The sequence below is a fragment of the Peromyscus leucopus genome, chromosome 4, assembly GCF_004664715.2.
Source record: "Peromyscus leucopus breed LL Stock chromosome 4, UCI_PerLeu_2.1, whole genome shotgun sequence".
Taxonomy (NCBI): domain Eukaryota; kingdom Metazoa; phylum Chordata; class Mammalia; order Rodentia; family Cricetidae; genus Peromyscus; species Peromyscus leucopus.
The window spans coordinates 146,891,509-146,910,462 of record NC_051066.1 but is presented as its reverse complement, the minus strand read 5'-3'; the positions used below and the strand labels follow the sequence as shown (position 1 = coordinate 146,910,462).

The 18,954-nt window shown below is 48.3% G+C and overlaps 1 protein-coding gene across 1 annotated transcript; it reads right to left on the bottom strand.

The window, feature by feature from the left end:
- Positions 1-540: 540 nt before the first annotated feature.
- Positions 541-18,058, bottom strand: Ttpal (alpha tocopherol transfer protein like). The gene is made up of 5 exons (XM_028868419.2): positions 17,963-18,058; positions 13,574-14,036; positions 8,930-9,123; positions 6,292-6,402; positions 541-4,357 (listed from the first exon to the last, which is right to left on the bottom strand). The coding sequence occupies exons 2-5, from the start codon at positions 14,019-14,021 to the stop codon at positions 4,079-4,081; spliced, it is 1,032 nt and encodes a 343-aa protein (XP_028724252.1). The 5' UTR covers positions 14,022-14,036; positions 17,963-18,058; the 3' UTR covers positions 541-4,078.
- Positions 18,059-18,954: the final 896 nt, after the last annotated feature.

Sequence of the window (18,954 nt, the reverse complement as noted above, 5' to 3'; positions counted from 1 at the left end):
GTAAGAAAGAGAGATGCGTGCTCCTAAAACTCCACCCATCATGTCCTCCTGAAACAGCAGCCATCAGACTGCCTGCTTTGAGTGTCCTTGGCAAGCTAATTAACATTTTGGGCCCTGTTTTCCTCACAAGGGCAATACACTCCATGCAATACACTTCATTCATGGTGTCTAAGGATTCAAATGAGATCATGTACTCTTGTGTAGTTGGCATACCTGCCCATACCACAGGAGCTCTTTAGGAATCATTAGCTATTGGAAGGGTTTCAGGGCCAGTCCAGAGAAACATCTCCACTCTTGGGAACTAAAAAACGTATGCCTCTACCACTGTGTGAAGCTCAGTTTATTTTTCTTTATACACAACTCGTGTGTTCTAAGTGTCCATGATCTTCAGTGCCCACAGTGCCTGCCACAGTGCCCCTTCCAAGCTCATCTTGGGGCAGGAGGCTGTACTTGGGCCCATGGTTAGGAAACCTGTGTCTATCCAGGTCACCAGGACTATATCCAGGTTTTGTCTTAAGAACAAAACCACAACACACACACTCAGCCTTACAGAGATTTTTATTGTTGGAGACCCAGTCATGCATACTAAAATTACATATTTTCACCACTTAGAAAAATGCACTAGAAAAATAAACTTTTGGTCAAAACAAACACTGAAGTAGATGAATCCACATGTGCCTAATACTCAAAGCCAAACTGAATTTCAGTTTGAAGTAAGGAACATGACCAGGGACTAAAACGGTGGCCTAGACTGCTCAGGAAAACAGCCCCATTTCCACCAGTCAGAGGGGATCAGAGGTCTTGGCCACTGAGAAGTTTCAAGTATTTTACCTGTTGGGTTCCTATGTACTATGCCAAGAAGAGGAGGCACATCCAGGGGAATCCAAAGCACTTAACTGCCTGATGGAAAACCTCCAGTGAGATTGGAAAACACACACAGGACCCCAGGTAACTGAAAACCAGTAAATGTGTGGTCATCTGCAGCTACAAGTCACACTGGACCTTCCTGTGGAGCAAGCTCCCACTGAGAAGAAATATTTGGTGATGCTTCTTGCATTTGAAGCTGAGCATTTCTGAGTTGAGAGAGCAGAAAGAAATCTACTTTAGATTTGCAAAGTGATGGCAATACTGAGAAGCCTTAGCAAGACAGCTGGCCGTCCTGAGCAGCTCATCGGTGTTCCAGCCTGACATGACCATAGCACAGCTACACTTGTCAACTGAGTTAACGTTTTCCTTCCTAAAGGAGGTTGGTTCCACAGAAGAACCTCAAGTGCATGACTTCAAGATGAGGTATTGTAAGAATGCCACAACAGCATGCAGCTGTTGCTGCCCAAATGAAAAAGCAAGCTCTGTGAATGATCAGGAGATGACATCTGCCCAGACTGCCTGCTGGATAATAAGGCTGTCTCAGGTATTGAGAGGGAGGGCCTGAATTTCTGAAGAAACTGCCTTGTAACCTGAGGTGCTTGCAAACCTAAGATGAAATGTGAGTGGTCCAAACCCACCCTGCCCAGCGGAAGCCAAGGTGGGAAGCCAGCGCTTCTGGTTGTTTCTGTAGATTTTATCTGTATTCCTCCATGAAGGAACAACAGGTTTCTAAGAAACTGAATTTAGTGGAAGTCTGTAGCGGACTTGGGCAAGAGAAGAAAACTCCCATATTCCTACACTAGCATATTTCAGCACCAATTCACTTGACCTACATTCCTAAATAGCTTGTTTTTTAAAAGCCCAGAATAGTGTCTAAGGAGAGCCAGAGAGCCAAGTGGGAACAGGATTCGGAGTTCAGCATACAAGCCTCTTTGGGCAGCGATCAAGGGCGTCTGTCGAGTGGCACATTCAAGGCCATGTGGGAGGAGAAAGGCGGAACCCAACTCTCTTTCACTGTCGCTTTTTCCTCCCAACACCACATAACCTTGACTTTCAGGAAAAGTTCATGTTCAGCTGTCTGTGAAATGTCTTTACCCTAAAGTCAGATACTCCCAAGTTCTTGCTCACTTGCTGCCTCTACCAATGTGTTCCCCTCAACTGAGGCTTTGCTGCACCCCTGCTGCTCAGCCCAGGAATTGCTTTATTTTGCAGCAGGAGGTCCTGGTCTCACAGCCTGCTTCAAACCAGACAAGCCAAGACTCTGATTTCTAGAGTCAGCAAGCTGCAGAACAGCTTGAGGAGACAGCAAACCCAGGCTCTCAGAGGCCTAATCAGAAAGGCCTGGCAAACGGGGTGCTTCCTGCTATGAGATTTCTCCCCGTGAGCCTGGCTGTCCCTTTGTTAAATCAAATAGACAAAGAACTAGCTAGTCATATGACAGGATTTAAACCAGGGAACCTGGTGGGGCTGAGGAATTCATCTTTTCCTTTGTCTATTTTTTCCCTTGTGCTCTCTTCCTCCTTAGGACCTAAGAAAGCTTCTAACAGATTCTCTCACCCAGGTTGCTGGGTTCAGAGCCAGCATGGGTCTTTTCAGGTGTCTTGGGTAGCCATCCCTTTAGGCAGAAAACCTTCCAGGAACTAAACCAAATAGCAGAAGCTCAGTAGTAAACGGTCTCTATGGGCAGTCAAGAGGGGTGTGTTTTGGCACTTAAGCTCAGCCAGGTCCTAGAAGATCAAGGATTAGCATCTATGGTAGAAAGAATGTCCCCCAGAATTGGCATTATTGTAGTAAGTTTCCATTAAGAACTTCTGCAGATGTTTTAGGAAATTTAGTAACAATAGACTGACCTTTGAGTCTCAAAGCCACATCTGTAAGCTGTATGGAATGCCTGCTTAGTCTACTAAGTACACAACGCTATTTAACATCACAACACACGATGAATACCAAAGGACACAGGTCCAAAGCCAGGAGCTGAATCACGTCACTCAATGCTTGGGTTAAGGCTAAAATCTTTACAGATGTCTAAAGTGCCTAAATGCAAAACTAACGTTCTGGCCAGGTGGTCCTTCCACACTAGATGAACGCCCGGCAGGGCCCCCAGGTGAGCCAGCAATAACCTGCTCTGGTGTGTTTCCAGAGACAAAAATAGAAGAAGCCCAAATCTGGCAATTACTGTGGCTGTTTCTAATACACCACTAGTGTCTCCAGGGTGGAAGGAGTTTGTCCAGGATTTGGCCAGCCTCACGAAAGCCGTCTATTTTAGATTTGCTCATCACTCTGCAAAGGCAGCTAGCTGGTTACCACCAAAGGCAAGGCCAGATGACACTCCTTTCCATGCGGCTTGTTACATACCACAAAAAACCAAGACCTAGCTTTAGGTGGTCATCTTTCCAAGCAGGAAACATAACAGAATTTCAGCATCCCCCAAGACCCCCATTCCATGTAGCTTCACTTTAGAGACGACAAAGCCGAGGTCCATGTCTTGTGCAGTCACACACTCAACTCCTAGTCCAAACCTTTAGCCACATAGTCCTAGAATCCAGTATTTTATGTTGACTGGTATGAATCCATGGAGAACCAGAGCTAAGGCTTTATGGGTTTGGGAAAAGTTACTATTGCAAGATTCAACCCTGGAATCCCAGGGATGCTCTGAAGCACCTGGCTTCCAAATTTGATCTTTTAAGTACTGCCTGAGTCCTGGTATTTCTACTGCTCAGTTTATAGGGCTTTCCAGGCCCAGTGATGACAGCTGGAGCCTGAACCTTGAACTTTGCTGATGAGCAACAGAGGTCAACACTAGGGTTATTGGGAAAGACACAGTTTCACATGTGGCCACCTTTCAGGATTGGCAAATTGCTTCAGAGTTGTGACCAAATGGCTTCAGAGTCGTTATCAATTCAGTTGTCTTCTCCTGGTCACTTCAGAGTGACTCTGACCCTGGTTGCTTCGAAGATGCATAAAAAACAGATACAGACAGCTTATCCAGACCAGCAGTTGCAAACATTTGGGAATCACCAGGGCAATTTCCATGTCTTCCCTGGAATAATCCAGGTAGCCAAAGGTCTGCCTGTGATGGGCTCACCCTTGAATCTCTATAGACAGCTCTGTCACTGCATAATGACGGAGCAAGACTGAGGCCTTGGCATCTTAAAACTTGTACATTTCTAAGGAGTAAGGAATTCTACATGGTGACTCTCCCAGGAGAGTGCTAATAACAGGAGTAGAGCTGGGACTTCACGGCTCGTATGGAATCATCACACTGCACATCTGAGATCAGTCCTTCAGACAGCAGTGGCTGGCCCAGGAGACTGTCGCAGGCAGGTAGAGGCTGGCAGAATTCTTTTACAAAATCATCCTCTGATGCCAATAGCACTGCATTCCAGGTGGCAGTGTCCAGCTCTCCAGCTGTGCCCCCGTACTCCTTGGGGAGGATATTCCTTGGAAGGTTTGTGTGGAGAGAGTTCAGGTCAGACCCATGGAGAAAGAACTAAAACAGAACAGTATGAAAAACAGACTCAGCAACTGTGATCACGGGCACGAGATTGGGTCCTTCAACATTCCATCATGGTGTCTGGGGCAGGACCAGCCACTCCTTCTTTAAGGATCTATAGGGGGCGAGTGAGCGGACATTTTCTTCAGTGTTACAGCCATTGGTAAGTGTCCACGGTCCTGTAAATGGCCCTTTATTCATGACCTTGTAAGTGAACCTAAATAAACTCAGATCACCAAAACAGACAAAAAACGACAAGAAAGTAGAAGGGAGACTAGTTGAAAGGAAGAGGAACAATGGGGGTGGGAGGGGACAAGAAGGTAACGGGAATGAAAATGCCACAATGAAACTGATTATTATATTAATAGATGCTAACTGTGCTGGGTAGTGTTTTGTCAACTTGATACAAGCTAGAATCATTTGAGAGGGAAGAACCTCAACTGAGAAAATGCCTCCATCAGATTGGCCTTCAGGAGATGTCTTGATTGATGATTGATGTGGTAACTCCAATTCCAGGGGGATCCAATGCTTTCTTCTGGCCTCCTCTGGTATATGTGTGCATGAGTAATCATACACACACTCATACACACACACATACACACACACACACACACACACACACACACACACACACGCGCACACGCACACGCACACGCCCACGCACACGCCCACACACGCTGTGCAATAATCCTTCTATACACTGAAAATGTGTTGCTCTCATTGTTAATAAAAAGCTGATTGGCTAACAGCTAGGCAGGAATTTCAGGCCAGAGAGAATGCTGGGAAGAAAAAGGGTGGAGTCTAAGGAGTCTCCAGGAGGAGACGCAGAGGGAAGCAAGATGAAGGAGCAGTGTTGAAAGAAAGTACTGCCACAGGCAGAGGGTAGATAAGAAATATGGGTGAATTTAAAAAGTAAGAGTTAGCTAGTAACAAACCTGAGCTATCAATTGAGCATTTATAATTAATAATATATCTTCAAGTGGGTATTTGGGAGTAGCTGCTGAGATACAGAGAAACTCTACACACACACACACACACACACACACACACACACACACACACACTTTAAAATTAAAAGATCTTTAAAACAAAAGAAAAAGTGTGAAACTATAAACCCAGCCTTTGGAGTGACCTCAATGTCTCTGGGTGCAAGGAAGGAGGAGAAAAATGCCATTACCACATTTGTATCAGCAGTCCTGAGAAAGATGAACAGAGGAAGAGCTTTTGTGGGTCAGAAAGGAGAACCCTCGGGCTGGAAAGATGGCTCACTGGTTGGGAGCACTGGCTGCTCTTCTAAAGGTCCTGAGTTCAATTCCCAACAACCACATGGTGGCTCACAACCACCTGAAATGAGGTCTGGTGCCCTCTTCTGGCCTGCAGGCATACATGCAGGCAGAACACTGCATACATAATAAATAAATAAATTTAAAAAAAGAAAGGAGAACCCTTTTAAAAGACTCTTCTGGGGTTGGCTGTGTAACTAGCAGCACAGCACTTAGCATGGATGAAGCTCTGAGGTAGCAATGATCAATCTATCTGCTTGGTGATCCATTCCTTCCCTTTTCTAAATCCTCCTACATATAAAATGCAATGTTGGTTCACAATGTCTAAGCCAGGAGGCCAGGAAATCTGAATAGATTACAGAACAGAGAGGCAGCTTATCATAAAAATCCCACCATTCAGCCTGGGCTACCTGGGGCCCTGTAGTAACACAACACCCTCGTCCTGTTCTCATTATTGGCAAACAATGTATTCTTACTAGTCCCCTCTCCCTCATAAAAAGGGTGGGTCATGCTGAGAATAGGTACCTTCTACTTCCAAGTTAGTTTCTGGACAAAAATAATGATGTTCTAGGTGTCACAATAAATCAAGCGAGAAAAAAAAAATCAAGGAAGATTTAAAATGTATCAAGTTCAAAGGAAATCACTCACCCTGTTTGCTATTTTCTCCTTCAGAAATGGTTTTATGATGGCAAAAATGCCTTTAAATATCCGAGGTTCATTCACTATGTGGACGGCTTTTATCCGAATGGGGAAGCCATCCTGTGGGTGGAAGAACGCCATGTTAGAACACAGGCAGTATCTGCGTTCCGTCCCCTCTGTAGCTGCCTTCCCCGTAAGAAACACAGCACCAGTCTGCTCTGACTCTCACAGCCTCCTCAAAGAGAGCCCTGGTGTCAACAAACAGGAAGACAAGTAGTGAGGAAGTGTGGGGCAGAAGAGCTAGGCAAAGGTGACAGGTGGGGCGGCTCCTAGAGCAGCAAACAATGGTCAAGACCACAGCGAAAGAGCTGGAAAAGAGCAGACCTTCCGGGTCAGGGCTGCCCCAAGTGCACTTCCCAGATGGGATGTGAAGCAGGCCTGCTTGGTGAGCCAGAGGAATCCACTGGCCTACACAGTCACACAGGTTTCCTTAGTTTGGCTTGGTGGTTCTGGCCTGTAATCAGCTATTTGGGAGGCTGAGGTAGGTGGACTGTGAGTTCAGGCCTGTCTGAGATACAGGTTTGAATGAGATGTCCCCTAGAGGCTCGGGCATTTCAACACTTGGTCACACTTGGTGGCACTGTTTGGGGAGGTGAGGAGGAGTGGCCTCCTGCAGGAAGTATGTCACTGGGGACAGGCTTTAAGAGCATCCAGCCCACACTGTTTAGTGCTCTCTGCTTTGTGTTTGCTGTGGAAGATGTGACCCTTCAGCTTCCTGTCTTCCACCATGCTTGACTCCTGATGCCAACCTCCCCTGCCATGATAGACTCTTGTCTCTCTGGAACCATACACAATATAAACTTCTTTTTCTGTAAGTTGCCTTCCTTGGTCATGGTGTTTTGTCACAGCATGATAAGAACACAACAGAAAAGAACTAATATACAGAGTACAAGGCCAGCCTGGGCCACTTAGGGAAACCCTGTCTCAAAATATAAAGTGGCTTTTTTGTTTGTTTGTTTTTTTATTTTTGTTTTTTTTAAGGCAGAGTTTCTCTGTGTGGCTCTGGCTGTCCTGGAACTCACTCTGTAGGCCAGGCTGGCCTTGAACTCAAAGATCTATCTCTGCCTCCCAAGTGCTAGGATTAAAGGCATGTGCCACCACTGCCCTGCTATAAGAACTGTTTTTTAAAATGGGCTCAATGGTACAACCCTTGCCTAACATTCAAGGTTCTAGGTTCAATCTCCAGATCCATTTAGATAAGGGGATAAGGGGGAAGTCTTCAAGAGCACTTCTGTACACTGGCTTTTTTGTTTTGCTTTTCAAGACAGGGTTTCTTTGTGTAACAGCCCTAGTTGTTCTGGAACTCTCTTTATTAGACCAGGCTGGCCTTGAACTCACAGAGATCCACCTGCCTCTGCCTCCCAGAGTGCTGGGATTAAAGGTGTGCGCCACCATCACCCAGCTTTGTTCACAGGCTTTAACACACTGTTTACAATGAAATTCACAACAAAGGGACACATTACATCACAGTACCCAAGCTTACTTAACTCTGGAATTCTGATCCCTTCTGGGTGATCTTACATTAGCAGAAGAATACAGATCCAAACCCAGTTTGTGTGTGTGTGTGTGTGTGTGTGTGTGTGTGTGTGTGTGTGTGTGTGTGTGTGTGTGTGTTTCAGCAGGAGCCATCAAAACACAGAGCCAGGAGTTGGAAAAATGGCTTAACATCTGAGAGCACTGCTGTTCTTCCAGAGGACCTGGGTTCGATTCCCAGCACCTACACATCAATTTACAACTGTCTGTAACCCTAGTCCTAGGGAATCTGACACTTCTGGCCTCCTTGGACACCAAGCACACATGTGCACAGATATACATGTAGGCAAAATACCCATACACATAAAATAATTCAAAACAAAACATTAAGTCAGGGATGGATCTCAGTGGTAGAGTGTTTACCTAGCATTACATGAGGTCCCAAGTTCTAATCCTGGCACAAAATAGAAACAGTAGAAGCTAAGGAAAATCAGACTTTCACATTTACAATGATGGACCTGTGCATGGTGGTAGAGGGAAGAGGATTCCCTCTTGGGTGGATCTTTGGCTGCAAATCAAGTCTGAGGGCTGCCTGGAGCACAAGAGATTCTGTCTCAAAAAACAAACCAAAATAAAATGATGGCCAATGCAGAAGTGGTCTGTTTAAGTAAGTCGATTCGCAGCCAGGGCCTGGACCTCTGTGGACCCCAGTGATGGGCAGTTGCACCATCGGCACCTCACAGCCCTCGAGAGGCAGCACCCAAGGGGCAGAAACCTTTTGTGGCTGTGACACGTGCTGTGACACGTGGAACAGACCACATGTCCTCTAGGTCTCTGCTGCCCCATTTATCACAAAGGAAAACGAATTCTTGCCTGCCTCTGAGTGTCCCCTCAAAGACTGAATGTTAATGACAGGGCTTTGTGAACCATTAAGCACAGCTCAGAGGTGCCTTCTGCAGGGACCTTCGGAGTCATGGCAAAGAAGATTGGAGATTATTCCCACTGCGGGTGGGAAGTGGGGATGGATAATCTCCATAAAACAGCAGTAAGTGGACAGGGCTGTAGGGCAAGCAAAGCAACCACAGAACGTGTACATGGTGAACAGAGGCCATACCTGAAGAATGCCAATCACCTTTTTGGCTATAAAAGGGCCAAAATGAGATGCTTTCGATAAGCTCACGCCTTTGTAGTCTGCGAGAATTACAATTCCGTTCACTTGGGTCTCTTCAGACTGAATGAGTTTTTCTAATGTCAAGTATATGGCTCGGATGTTCTCAGTGATTGGATAGTTGCTTGGTATCCATCTGTCTGAGGTCACAAAGATAGACAGCATTATAGAACAAATACAAACAAGTGCTCAGATGCATCTTCTAAATCCTCAGCTTTGCAATGGAAGAGAAAGACATGTCACCAAGATCCTGCCCAGCAGTTGACATTTCCTAACCTCCCAAACCCAGCAGAACATCTGGAGATGAAAACACAATTGAGCCTTGAGGTTAAAAGCATGAGCTCTGAAGTCAGGAAGACAGCTCTGACTTTTACGATCTGTGTGACCTTGGGCAAGATGCTTTAGTACTCTGGCCCTCGCCACCCCCCACCCCCCACCCCCGCCCCCACAGGGTTTCTCTGTGTAGCCTTGGCTGTCCTGGAACTCCCTCTGTAAACCAAGCTGGCTTTGAACTCAAAGATCTGCCTGCCTCTGCCTCCCAAGTGCTGGGATTAAAAGGCGTGCACTGGCACTTTCCAGCTGAGCCTGTCTCTTAAGTAAACAGGGTAATACCTACCTTCTTGGCCACCTCTGCTTCCTGCCCTAAGTGGCATCACACCACACCTGCTTTTCCACTCTGGCCACACAGGTTGCACAGGACTGACTTGACGGATGACTCCAGGGAGGGTGAAGATGGGGACTGTCTGGCTAGTCTGGTAGACATCCTAGCCACAGCATGCGGTCCAAACCAGGTCCCACAGAACCAGACTCCATCTAGGGTGTGGTTCTTGGGAAAGAGAAGATCACTCCTCCCTCGCATAGCAGTAAAGCTGTGAGACCGAGGTTCAGGGGCTCATGAGACCAGAGTTGGTCTGAGAATGAAGCCCATGCCAAGGCTGGCGGAGATGGAATCACCTCTCTAGTTGTCCCCAAATCTAACTGAACCCAGATGTCACCTGAGCAAATGAGTTCTTGTTCCAACTGATAGAAGCTGGCTTTTGGTTTGTCATGTAAAGAAGCGTCCTAACTCACATACAACTCCAGGGTGTTACAGGATGGAGCACAGCTATGTTCCACGAGGCCCTTGCTCAAATTCCTCCTTACAGGAAGGATGCTTCATTAATATTTGCATATTTAATGATTCTTCTCTTTGGGAAGAGGGTACAAATGAAAAACACGATGGTATTTTTGAGCATTAATCACTATTCTTTTTCTCTTCTTACTGTTTCTTTTTGGCAGGGGTAAGGGGTTGAGACAGAGTCACTCTGTATCCAAGGCTGGTCCTGAACTTTCAAGGATCCTCTTGGGTGTTGAGCTAGTAGGCACAGGCCACCATGCCCAGTTGGAAACTACATTCTCGAGGAAGTCTTTCCCAAGACCTTATATCCCGTAAGACAGGGAGACGAAGACAGGAAGACAGAGCCTAGTCGGGTGCTGTGGCTTGCTCACATCCTAATCTCAGCACTTGGGAGGGAGGGGTGGTAAGAACAGGAGTCCAAGGTCATCTCCAGCTACACAGAAGGTCCAAGGCCAGCCTGGGCTACATGAGACCCTGTCTCAAAAACAAGAGTCCCTCCCCAGATGCCGGGGAAGCCGAGTCACAGTCCTCAGTGATGCAACCGCTGAAAAGATCCTCTTGCTCAGGTAAATAACCCCCACCCCATGTTCAAGCAAGCCTAATTAAATGCAGGGGGCCACTCCCCACCCCACTGCCCTCCAAGGGGTGGGTGGGGCAACACACGACACGAGCATTGGAGGACTTCTTGGGGAAGAAGAAGGGGTTTGGGGACTCAGAGGGAAGGGTGATAAAGGATAATGGAAGATTATGGTCAAAGTAATTATATATATATGTATGAAGTCAGGAAAGAATGCATTAAAAAACAAAATTTCATTTTGCTAAAAATGGGATATGGAATATACACAAAATTATTTTTGAATATGTGTGTATGATACATGTATGTACCCCTTTATGTGTGAGGGGACACGTGTGCCATAGAGCGTGTATGGCAGTCAGAAGACAATCCAAGGTTGTCACTTTCCACTTTTACTTGGGTTCCGGGGATCCGAACACTGCACTTGTAGGCCAAGCGCTTTCACCTGCTGAGCCTTTTCACGGCCTCTACACAGTTCTCATAACAGGCCTCTACCAAACTTGGCGATTAGTGTTCCTGTGAACTAAGCCTGCCTCTATACAACTGGATTTCATCTTTTCAGTCACACACATCTCACAAGAGCTTGGAAGAAAGCAGAGTAAAACCCAGTTCAGAACACAGCTTTGCAGGTCCGCTCCTTCTAAGAGCTGGGTCGGTGGGGAGGGGGCCAGATCTCATCCCGCACAAGGAGAAAGTCATCTCACAGGCACAACCACGTGCCAGGAGGAGGCAGGGCCACGTGACATCTGATAACACTTCTGAGCTGAGCTCACAGCAGCACGACAAAGCTTGCTGGCCGGTTTCTAGGTCTGGGTGCTCAGCAGTCTGCACTGCTTATTTGAAACAAACACCTAACTTTGGAAGAGCCCAGCACGGCAGGCAAGGCGGCTCCCGCGATATCTGCCTGACACGTGCGCAGGGTGAAGAGAACGGTCTAGGCAAAGACAGCTTAGTGAACGGCTGGAAGGAAGCGTGGTGTGAGGCATCCAGGCAGAGGAAAACAGATGGAGAGGGCTGTACCGCCAGACACCCTGTCGGGTGAATCTGCAGGCACAGGGCTGTCAGTGCGTGCTCACTTTCTGGCCTGCTTAGGAGTGCTGTAACCTTTCACTCTCCCCTGGGCTCTGCAGGGAAGGAACTGCAGGGGCCGTGAGTGGGGGGAGGCCCTTTCCTCAACTACACCTGGTGCCAGAAGGACTGAATTAGGGATCCCACCCCCTCCACACACTAGCTAACATTTCTAATTCCCACCCCCTTTAGCTTCTTCTAGGGCCACGATTGATTTCAAATCTCTCTGTGGGGAGCTTCCCTTGCAAACTGGGACCAAGCTTTTCATTATCTTTCCTGATACCTAAGTTGCCACCTCCTCTCTACTGTGAAGAGCAAAGTTAATCCATCAGAAAGCAGGATAAATGGATGCAATGTTTATTTACCTTTGAGTCTATCACAGTTCTTTATGTAATGTTAAAAAGATGCTTTTTAAAAAGCTGGGCGCACGCCTTTGGTCCCAGCACTCGGGAGGCAGAGGCAGGTGGATCTCTGTGGGTTTGAGGTCAGCCTGCTCTAAATAGAAAGTTCCAGGACAGCCAAGGCTACATAGAGACCTTATTTCAAAAAGCAAAATAAAATAAAATATAAAGAAAAAAGACGCATTTTTTTTAAAGTGAGCTACAATGTGTACTACTATAAAGTGTTGGTATCAGAAAATGAATCAAGGTGTTCTGATCATAGCTCAGTAGTACAGCTCCTGCCCAACAGGTACACACCAGGGTTCCATTCCCAGCACCACAAAAACAAACAAATAAACAAACAGAACCTGGTCAGGGTCTAACCCAACAGAGGAGGGAGGAGGCAGGAGACAGAGTGGGCCCCTTTCCAGGCTTCTGCACAGCCACACTGTCTCACTTCTATCTGTCCTCAGCCCACTCAGAGGAGGTGCTGGGAGGGGCTTGGCGATCATGCCTGCACCCCGTGACCAAGAACAGATTCCTCGGCCCACTGCATTCTCGCTTTTGGAAATCTGAGTTTGCACTAACAGACAGACATTCACTGAGTAGCCAGGTGAGCCTGAGAGCTGAAAGCGGCCGATTTAGCTTTGCTGTGTTTTAGGAGGAAAGTATGGAGAAGCTGTCTGTGACCAGCAGACAGTCCTGGGGCCTGTGCTGTGGGGTCTAGGACCTGGTAGGAGTGGCAGCAACTTCAGTGTGGTGGATCTGGGAGCTGTTTCTGCCTCATTAGGTCAAATCTTCCTGTGGTCCTCAGTTACCCTGAGGATGGTTTTGTCATCTGTAGTCAAAAGAGCTTTGAGGCCAGGCATGGTGGTACACTGTGGGTGCCCACAGAGGCTCCCTAGTAAGACCTTACTCAAGGTCACAGAATCTGAGCTTGCTTTACCCAGCAGGGCTGCATAAAGGGATGAGTTAGCCAAGGGCATGGTTACCAGGTGTTTTGAAGGGTCTATACTTGGTTGCGTGTTGTGTTTTGGTTTTGAAAGGGGGAGGTCTTTTGTCTTTCCCCTTGGCAGTGTATAAAAAACCCATTAGATTAAATTTTGAGGTGGCTGGGTATTGACCCTGGGCCCTCCCGAAGCTATCCTGTATCTCTCTGTCTTTCTCTCTGCCTAGGCTTATATTTCTATCTAATACTTCCTCATTCCTCCCTCCTCCCCACAAGAACCCTTCGACAGGTCGGAGCTGGACTCCCAACTGTACACACTTAAAATCTTAGCACTTGGGAGGTAGAGGCAAGAGGGTCAGGAGTTCAAGATCATCCTTGGCTGCATAGTGAGCCTAGACTGTTTTAAAAAGCCAAAACCAAACCAAAAAAGAACCTTCACTAAAACAAGAAAGTGGGGGACCTATGAGAGAAAGCAGGGTAAAAGACAGACCCATCCCAATACCTGGTCGGATGCAGAGGACATGGCAGCCCCTGGGGTCCGTGTGGGGTAGCACTGTGAGGAATCCGGAGTCAAGAACATCTTTCAGGGCGGAGGGCCTCAGGTTGCTGAAGACCTCTGGCCAGCTCCGCCTGCAGCCATGGTAGTTGACCAGCAGCTGCAGGGCCCGGTCATAATCAAACTTTCGGGCCCGCAGGAAGCGCAACAGGAAGGCATCATCCAGTGACGTGCTCAGGTATGGGTACTCCTTCCGCACCATGTCTCGGAGGGCCTGCACATCCCGGAGTCTCCATTCAGGCTTCTCCTGAAGCTCTTCCCTGGCTTTGGTGACCAAGTCTTCGGTCAGCGAGCACACGTAGCCGGGAGGCTCGGGCGGAGGCAGTGGCAGCTCATTTTCGGAGAGGGAGGCCACAGAGGGGCTGGTTCTCTGAGAGTCACTTTCTTCTGACATGAGCTATCGGAGTCCCTGCGGACACAAAGGCCACAAGTGAGGGTCAGAGAGTGCAGCCTTACACCTGCCTTACACTATGGGCCTTGTGATCGCTCAACAGGTAACTTTTGCCACACAAGCCTAATGACTGGAGTCTGATCCCGAGAACCCACAGAAAGATGAAAGGAGACGCCGGGTGGCGGGCCGCACACCTTTAATCCCAGCACTGGGGAGGCAGAGTCAGGAGGATCTCTGTTAGTTCGGGCTACAGAGTGAGTTCCAGGGCAGACTCCAAAAGCTACCCAGAGAAACTCTGTCTCGAAAAACCAAAACCATCCAAACAAAAAAAAGATGAGACAATTGATCCCACACTCACAAACTTGCACATGTGTGCATGTAATTTTTAAAAATTATATTTACTATTAATATTCTATTTATTTGCCTTTATTTTTGAGTCAGAATTTTTTTTAAATTTATTTTTACTTTATGTTCATTGGTGTTTTGCCTGCATGTATGTCTCTGTGAGGGGTGTCAGAAGCCCTGAAACTGGAGTTACAGACAGGTGTGAGTTGCCCTACGGGTGCTGGGAATTGAACCCAGGTCCTCTGGGAGAGCAGCCAGTGCTCTTAACGACTGATCCATCTCTCCAGCCCCCGTGCATGTAATTTTCAAGGTCAAGCATTGCTTACATGGGACCCCAAGAGTGGGAAATGGGGGACTGGGCTTTTATTTTTTTTGAGAGACAGAGTCTCACTATGCAGCTCAAGGTGGTCTGGAACTTGCTAGCCTCCTCAGCCTCTAGTGTGCTGGGATTACAGGTATGTGCCGCCATGTCCAGCTTGTCTGAATTTTTACAATGTAGCTTCTTATGGCGATCATGGAAATGTGTGACACTGCTGTTAAGGAAATGTAACTGGAGGGCCCCAGCTCTAGTGCCCTCAGAGGCAAATCCTAGTAAGGCCACACTTTATATAGGCACCCCCAGAGTCCCCAGCCAGTGACTGACCAAGAGAGACATGGATGCCTCCAAAGGCAACAGTGGTTCATGGGCTGTTGATCTGGCTGGATTCTTCCTGGGCCCACACTGCACTCTGAGATTCTTCACAGAATCTCAGGGGTCAGACCTGCATCACTGACCCAGGGCTCTGTGTCATCTCCCTTTCCTTTATCTGTGTGGGCACGCCAGCAAACTCCACATACTGCCTGCCCATCTGTTGATCCTAAGGCTAGCTTCTGGAAAACCCGCACTAACACACTATTGGATGAAAATCAGAGGACAGCTGCCTGAGCTGTCCTGGGAATAAGCTGGCTGCAAGACTCCCTGGCTGCAGAACCTAAGCCTTTGTCCATGAGTGGACACTGATCTGCACCCCATGTTCAACAGGAGCCATTTCATAGTTCTGGCACACACCTCTAATGTCCTGGCTGCACCTGGCTAAACGTCCCCTGGTCTACTGCTGTTAGTGAGTGACCAAGCAGGCTACTCTATCCAAACCTTAGGATCGCCCACTCCATCTCTTGAATTCCAACCTCTGGCCACACCGGCTTCTTTCACTTGCTTCTGAAGCTACGTCCTCATTCTGTGCATATTCTGGTCCCTCTCAAAGGTGTGTTCTTCCTCCAGCTCCTCCCAACCCACACAGATTTACCCAAAGTCCTGACTGGATGACACACATGCATCCAATGAATATCAGACATGTATGATACGCCTTTTTTGTTTGTTTGTTTGTTTGTTTGTTTTTTTCCAGGTACCGGGGACGCAGGAGCAAAGAAAAAAAAAAAAAATCCTGTCTCAATGAGCCCAGTGGGGATGAGGGACAATTTCTAACCATAAGATACAATCTACTATTATGAAGAAGAGAATGAGGGAGTTGGGATCAGGACTGCAGTTTTAAACAGGGCAGTCAGGGAAGGCTTGCCTGGGTAACATTTGACAAAGATGACAGGGAGAGCCAAACGCATGATACGGTTGAGGGTTTCTGAAAAACGCCTGGCTTTTCTGATAAGCAAGGTGCCCAGTGGAGCTAGAGCTAAGGAAGCAAGATGGGGGAAAGCAGATGGATTCAGAGGCTTTCCCGGGGCCTATGGGCCGGGGCATTGCATGCCAGTAAGAACTTCAAACTTTTGTGCAGAAGAGGGCCAGAGAGGGTTTGACACGATTTCTGTTTTAAAAGACCACTCTATCGTCTCAAGAATGTACTAGGGCCTGCGAGATGGCTCACTTGCAGCTCCAGCCTGGCTACCTGAGTTCAATCCCTGGAACTGAACTTTACCATATTTACAAAACCCATGTAAAAGTAGAAGGAGAAAACCAACTCAAGACTATCCTCTGACTCTCATGTGTGTGCCATGCCATGTGCATCCATCCATCACAGAAAAGTAACTTTCAAGAGTGGACCGTGATAAAGTCATGATATAGAAGATTCAACAACAATCCAGACAAATGGGGACGGTGACACGGAGAAGCCAGTCTTCCCTCACTCCAGGCTGTCTGAGCTGCCTGGGCATGAGCTCTGTGGACTAGTGCATCTCCAATTCTTGTTACGAGTGTAGGAAACCAGTGTGTGATATCCAGGTAATCACTGTGCAACACCCTGTATTAAGACATCATATAGGCCCCATGCCATAAATACTTTAATACTTCATAGAGGTGTACTAAGCCAGGTAAGGACAATCCTGGTCTCACGGGATCCACCCTGGGCTGTTTCCATGGCAGTCACCAACAGGTAGGTGCCTGGAATCCCAACCCACTGCCTCCCTGAGAGTGACTGTAGTGTCACAGGCTACAGAACTAGCCTCAAAGGCTCTCCCCTTTCCTCCTCCACCCCTCCCCTGCCAGGGAAGACAAACTAATGACCCACCATTCTTGGAATATCTTACACATCTGATACCAACCGCACAACTCATCATCTTCAAGGCCCAGCTCAATGTCATCTGCTCTGTAAAGCTTCCCTGATTTCCTCAGGAAGAGTCCCTCCAGGTTTCCACAGCGCCGGGTTCCTATTTCTCTTTAGAAACTTTTGTTCAGTGTCACAGGTGTTTACACGAAACCCTTCAGAGTCAGTTCCCACCCATTCCTTTATCGAAGAATTACTGACTGCCCCTGTGTTAGGCATTGTGCTGGAGGATGCTAGGGACACACCAGGAAACGACAAAACCTCGCCTTGTGCAGCATACATCACAGTAGCCTGATGGAAAGAGGTCATACATGCTTCAGGGTTTTGCTTTGAGTCAAGCTCTGCACCGTACATCCGTTTTCTAATTTCTTCTTGTGTGTTGCTGGGGATAGAACCCAGGGCCGTGAGCATGCTAGGCATTACTCCATCACCGAACTACACTGTCAGCTCCACATTTCATCTGCACAGTATTGAGCCAGCACATTGTCATCACTGTTTCCACTTTACCAAGGAAGAAACTGACCCCCTACAGTGTGGATCCCAACAAAGCCGGGAACTTGCCTGCCAGGGTCACCACGGCCCCCAGTGCCGGCTCATGACAGCATTCACTCAGTAAACATTTGGGGAAGTATGGCAAGCCCTGCCCGGTGAGGCAGAGCGAAGTGTGGAGCCCCACCCTGGCCTCATCTTCTCTCTCCTCCACCTGCAGCTTCCTGTTGTATCCCCAAGGGCTCGGCAGTGGCTGTCAAGTCTGGGGAACGACATGATGGGTGGCCTTGGGGACAGGCTACAAAGCCTAGCATCCTCCCGACCTGGAGCCATCTCCCCGTGGAGCATTCCCTCTCTCCCAAAACAGCCGGAGGTCGGAAACGCTCTCTCTCGGAGCCCCAGAGACCTCTGAGCCGCGGACAGCGTTCCAAGGCCCCTACTTCCGGTCGTCGCCCCCTCCCCAGGTGTCCCCATTTCCTGGGGTCTCCCGCCCCTCTGGCTCACTTCCGGCAGGCTCGCCCGCTTGGGTCCCTATCCCTGGCCCCTGGGCGCACGCACGGGCTCGCGGGCACTCACCAGCCCGGCGGCAGGCGGAGCGCGGGTCACGGCGGCAGGAGCCTCGGCTGGCAGTGCGCGCACTACAGACCCGCACTCCCCAGCCGGCCCGCCCGGCCCCCGCGCCGGAAGTGACGTTCGGGGCGCGCGAAGGCGGCGCCCACCCGGGATTGCGCATGAGTGAGCGTTGCCGCGTTGCCTTGCGTCTGTCCCCACCTGCCGGGCCCGGCTGTGTGTCCCGGTGTGATGATGGAGAAACAGACCTGAAGGAGGGAAGCAGCTGCTTTCCGAGGATGCACTGCCGCATGCCTAGTGTTCTACATCATTTTCTCTTTAAGTCGTCGTGGTTTTGCAAATCCCCTCATGCAGGACAGGGAAGTGGCTGTCAGGGCTGTAGGTGCTGTAACCGGATTCAGACCCAGACCTCAGGATTAGCATCCCAGAACTCTGTGGTCCTCAGCTGACATCTGGACTGGCTGCCCAATGTCAGTTTGCCATCAGCTGAGCCATTTTGACCAAGTGCCCTAGCCTCCTGGCCTCAGGTCTTCATGAATAACATGATTCTTGCCTTGGACCCTGACTCAGTAACTACCTGTTTCCTGCTTTTGGGCTCACGACGAGGTTGTCTCCAGACAGCAATAGCTTGAAAAGGGGTTTCCTAGCTCCATGCCTGGCCCATTAACTATCCTCACTACTTACATATCCTTATTTTGTGCAACTGTAATTTGGGAGCAAATGTCCGAGGTTCCCCTTTCTGGTACAATAAAGGACAATAAACCTTTACTAGAAAGAAATTCTGATGGGCCAAGAGAAGGTCAGATCCAAAGGAATGACCTTAAGTCACCTTCTCCTTTCCCTGTCTATGGATAAGAGGAGTCTTAGGACTATGGGAAATGTCCAGAAGGGATGTAAGGACATATGGGCTTTGCCAGATGCCAAACTGGATGTGTGGGAGAAGTGTGAAGTGGCCTGGGAATCTTGAGTTGTGTTTATCTGTTTGTTTGTTTGTTTTT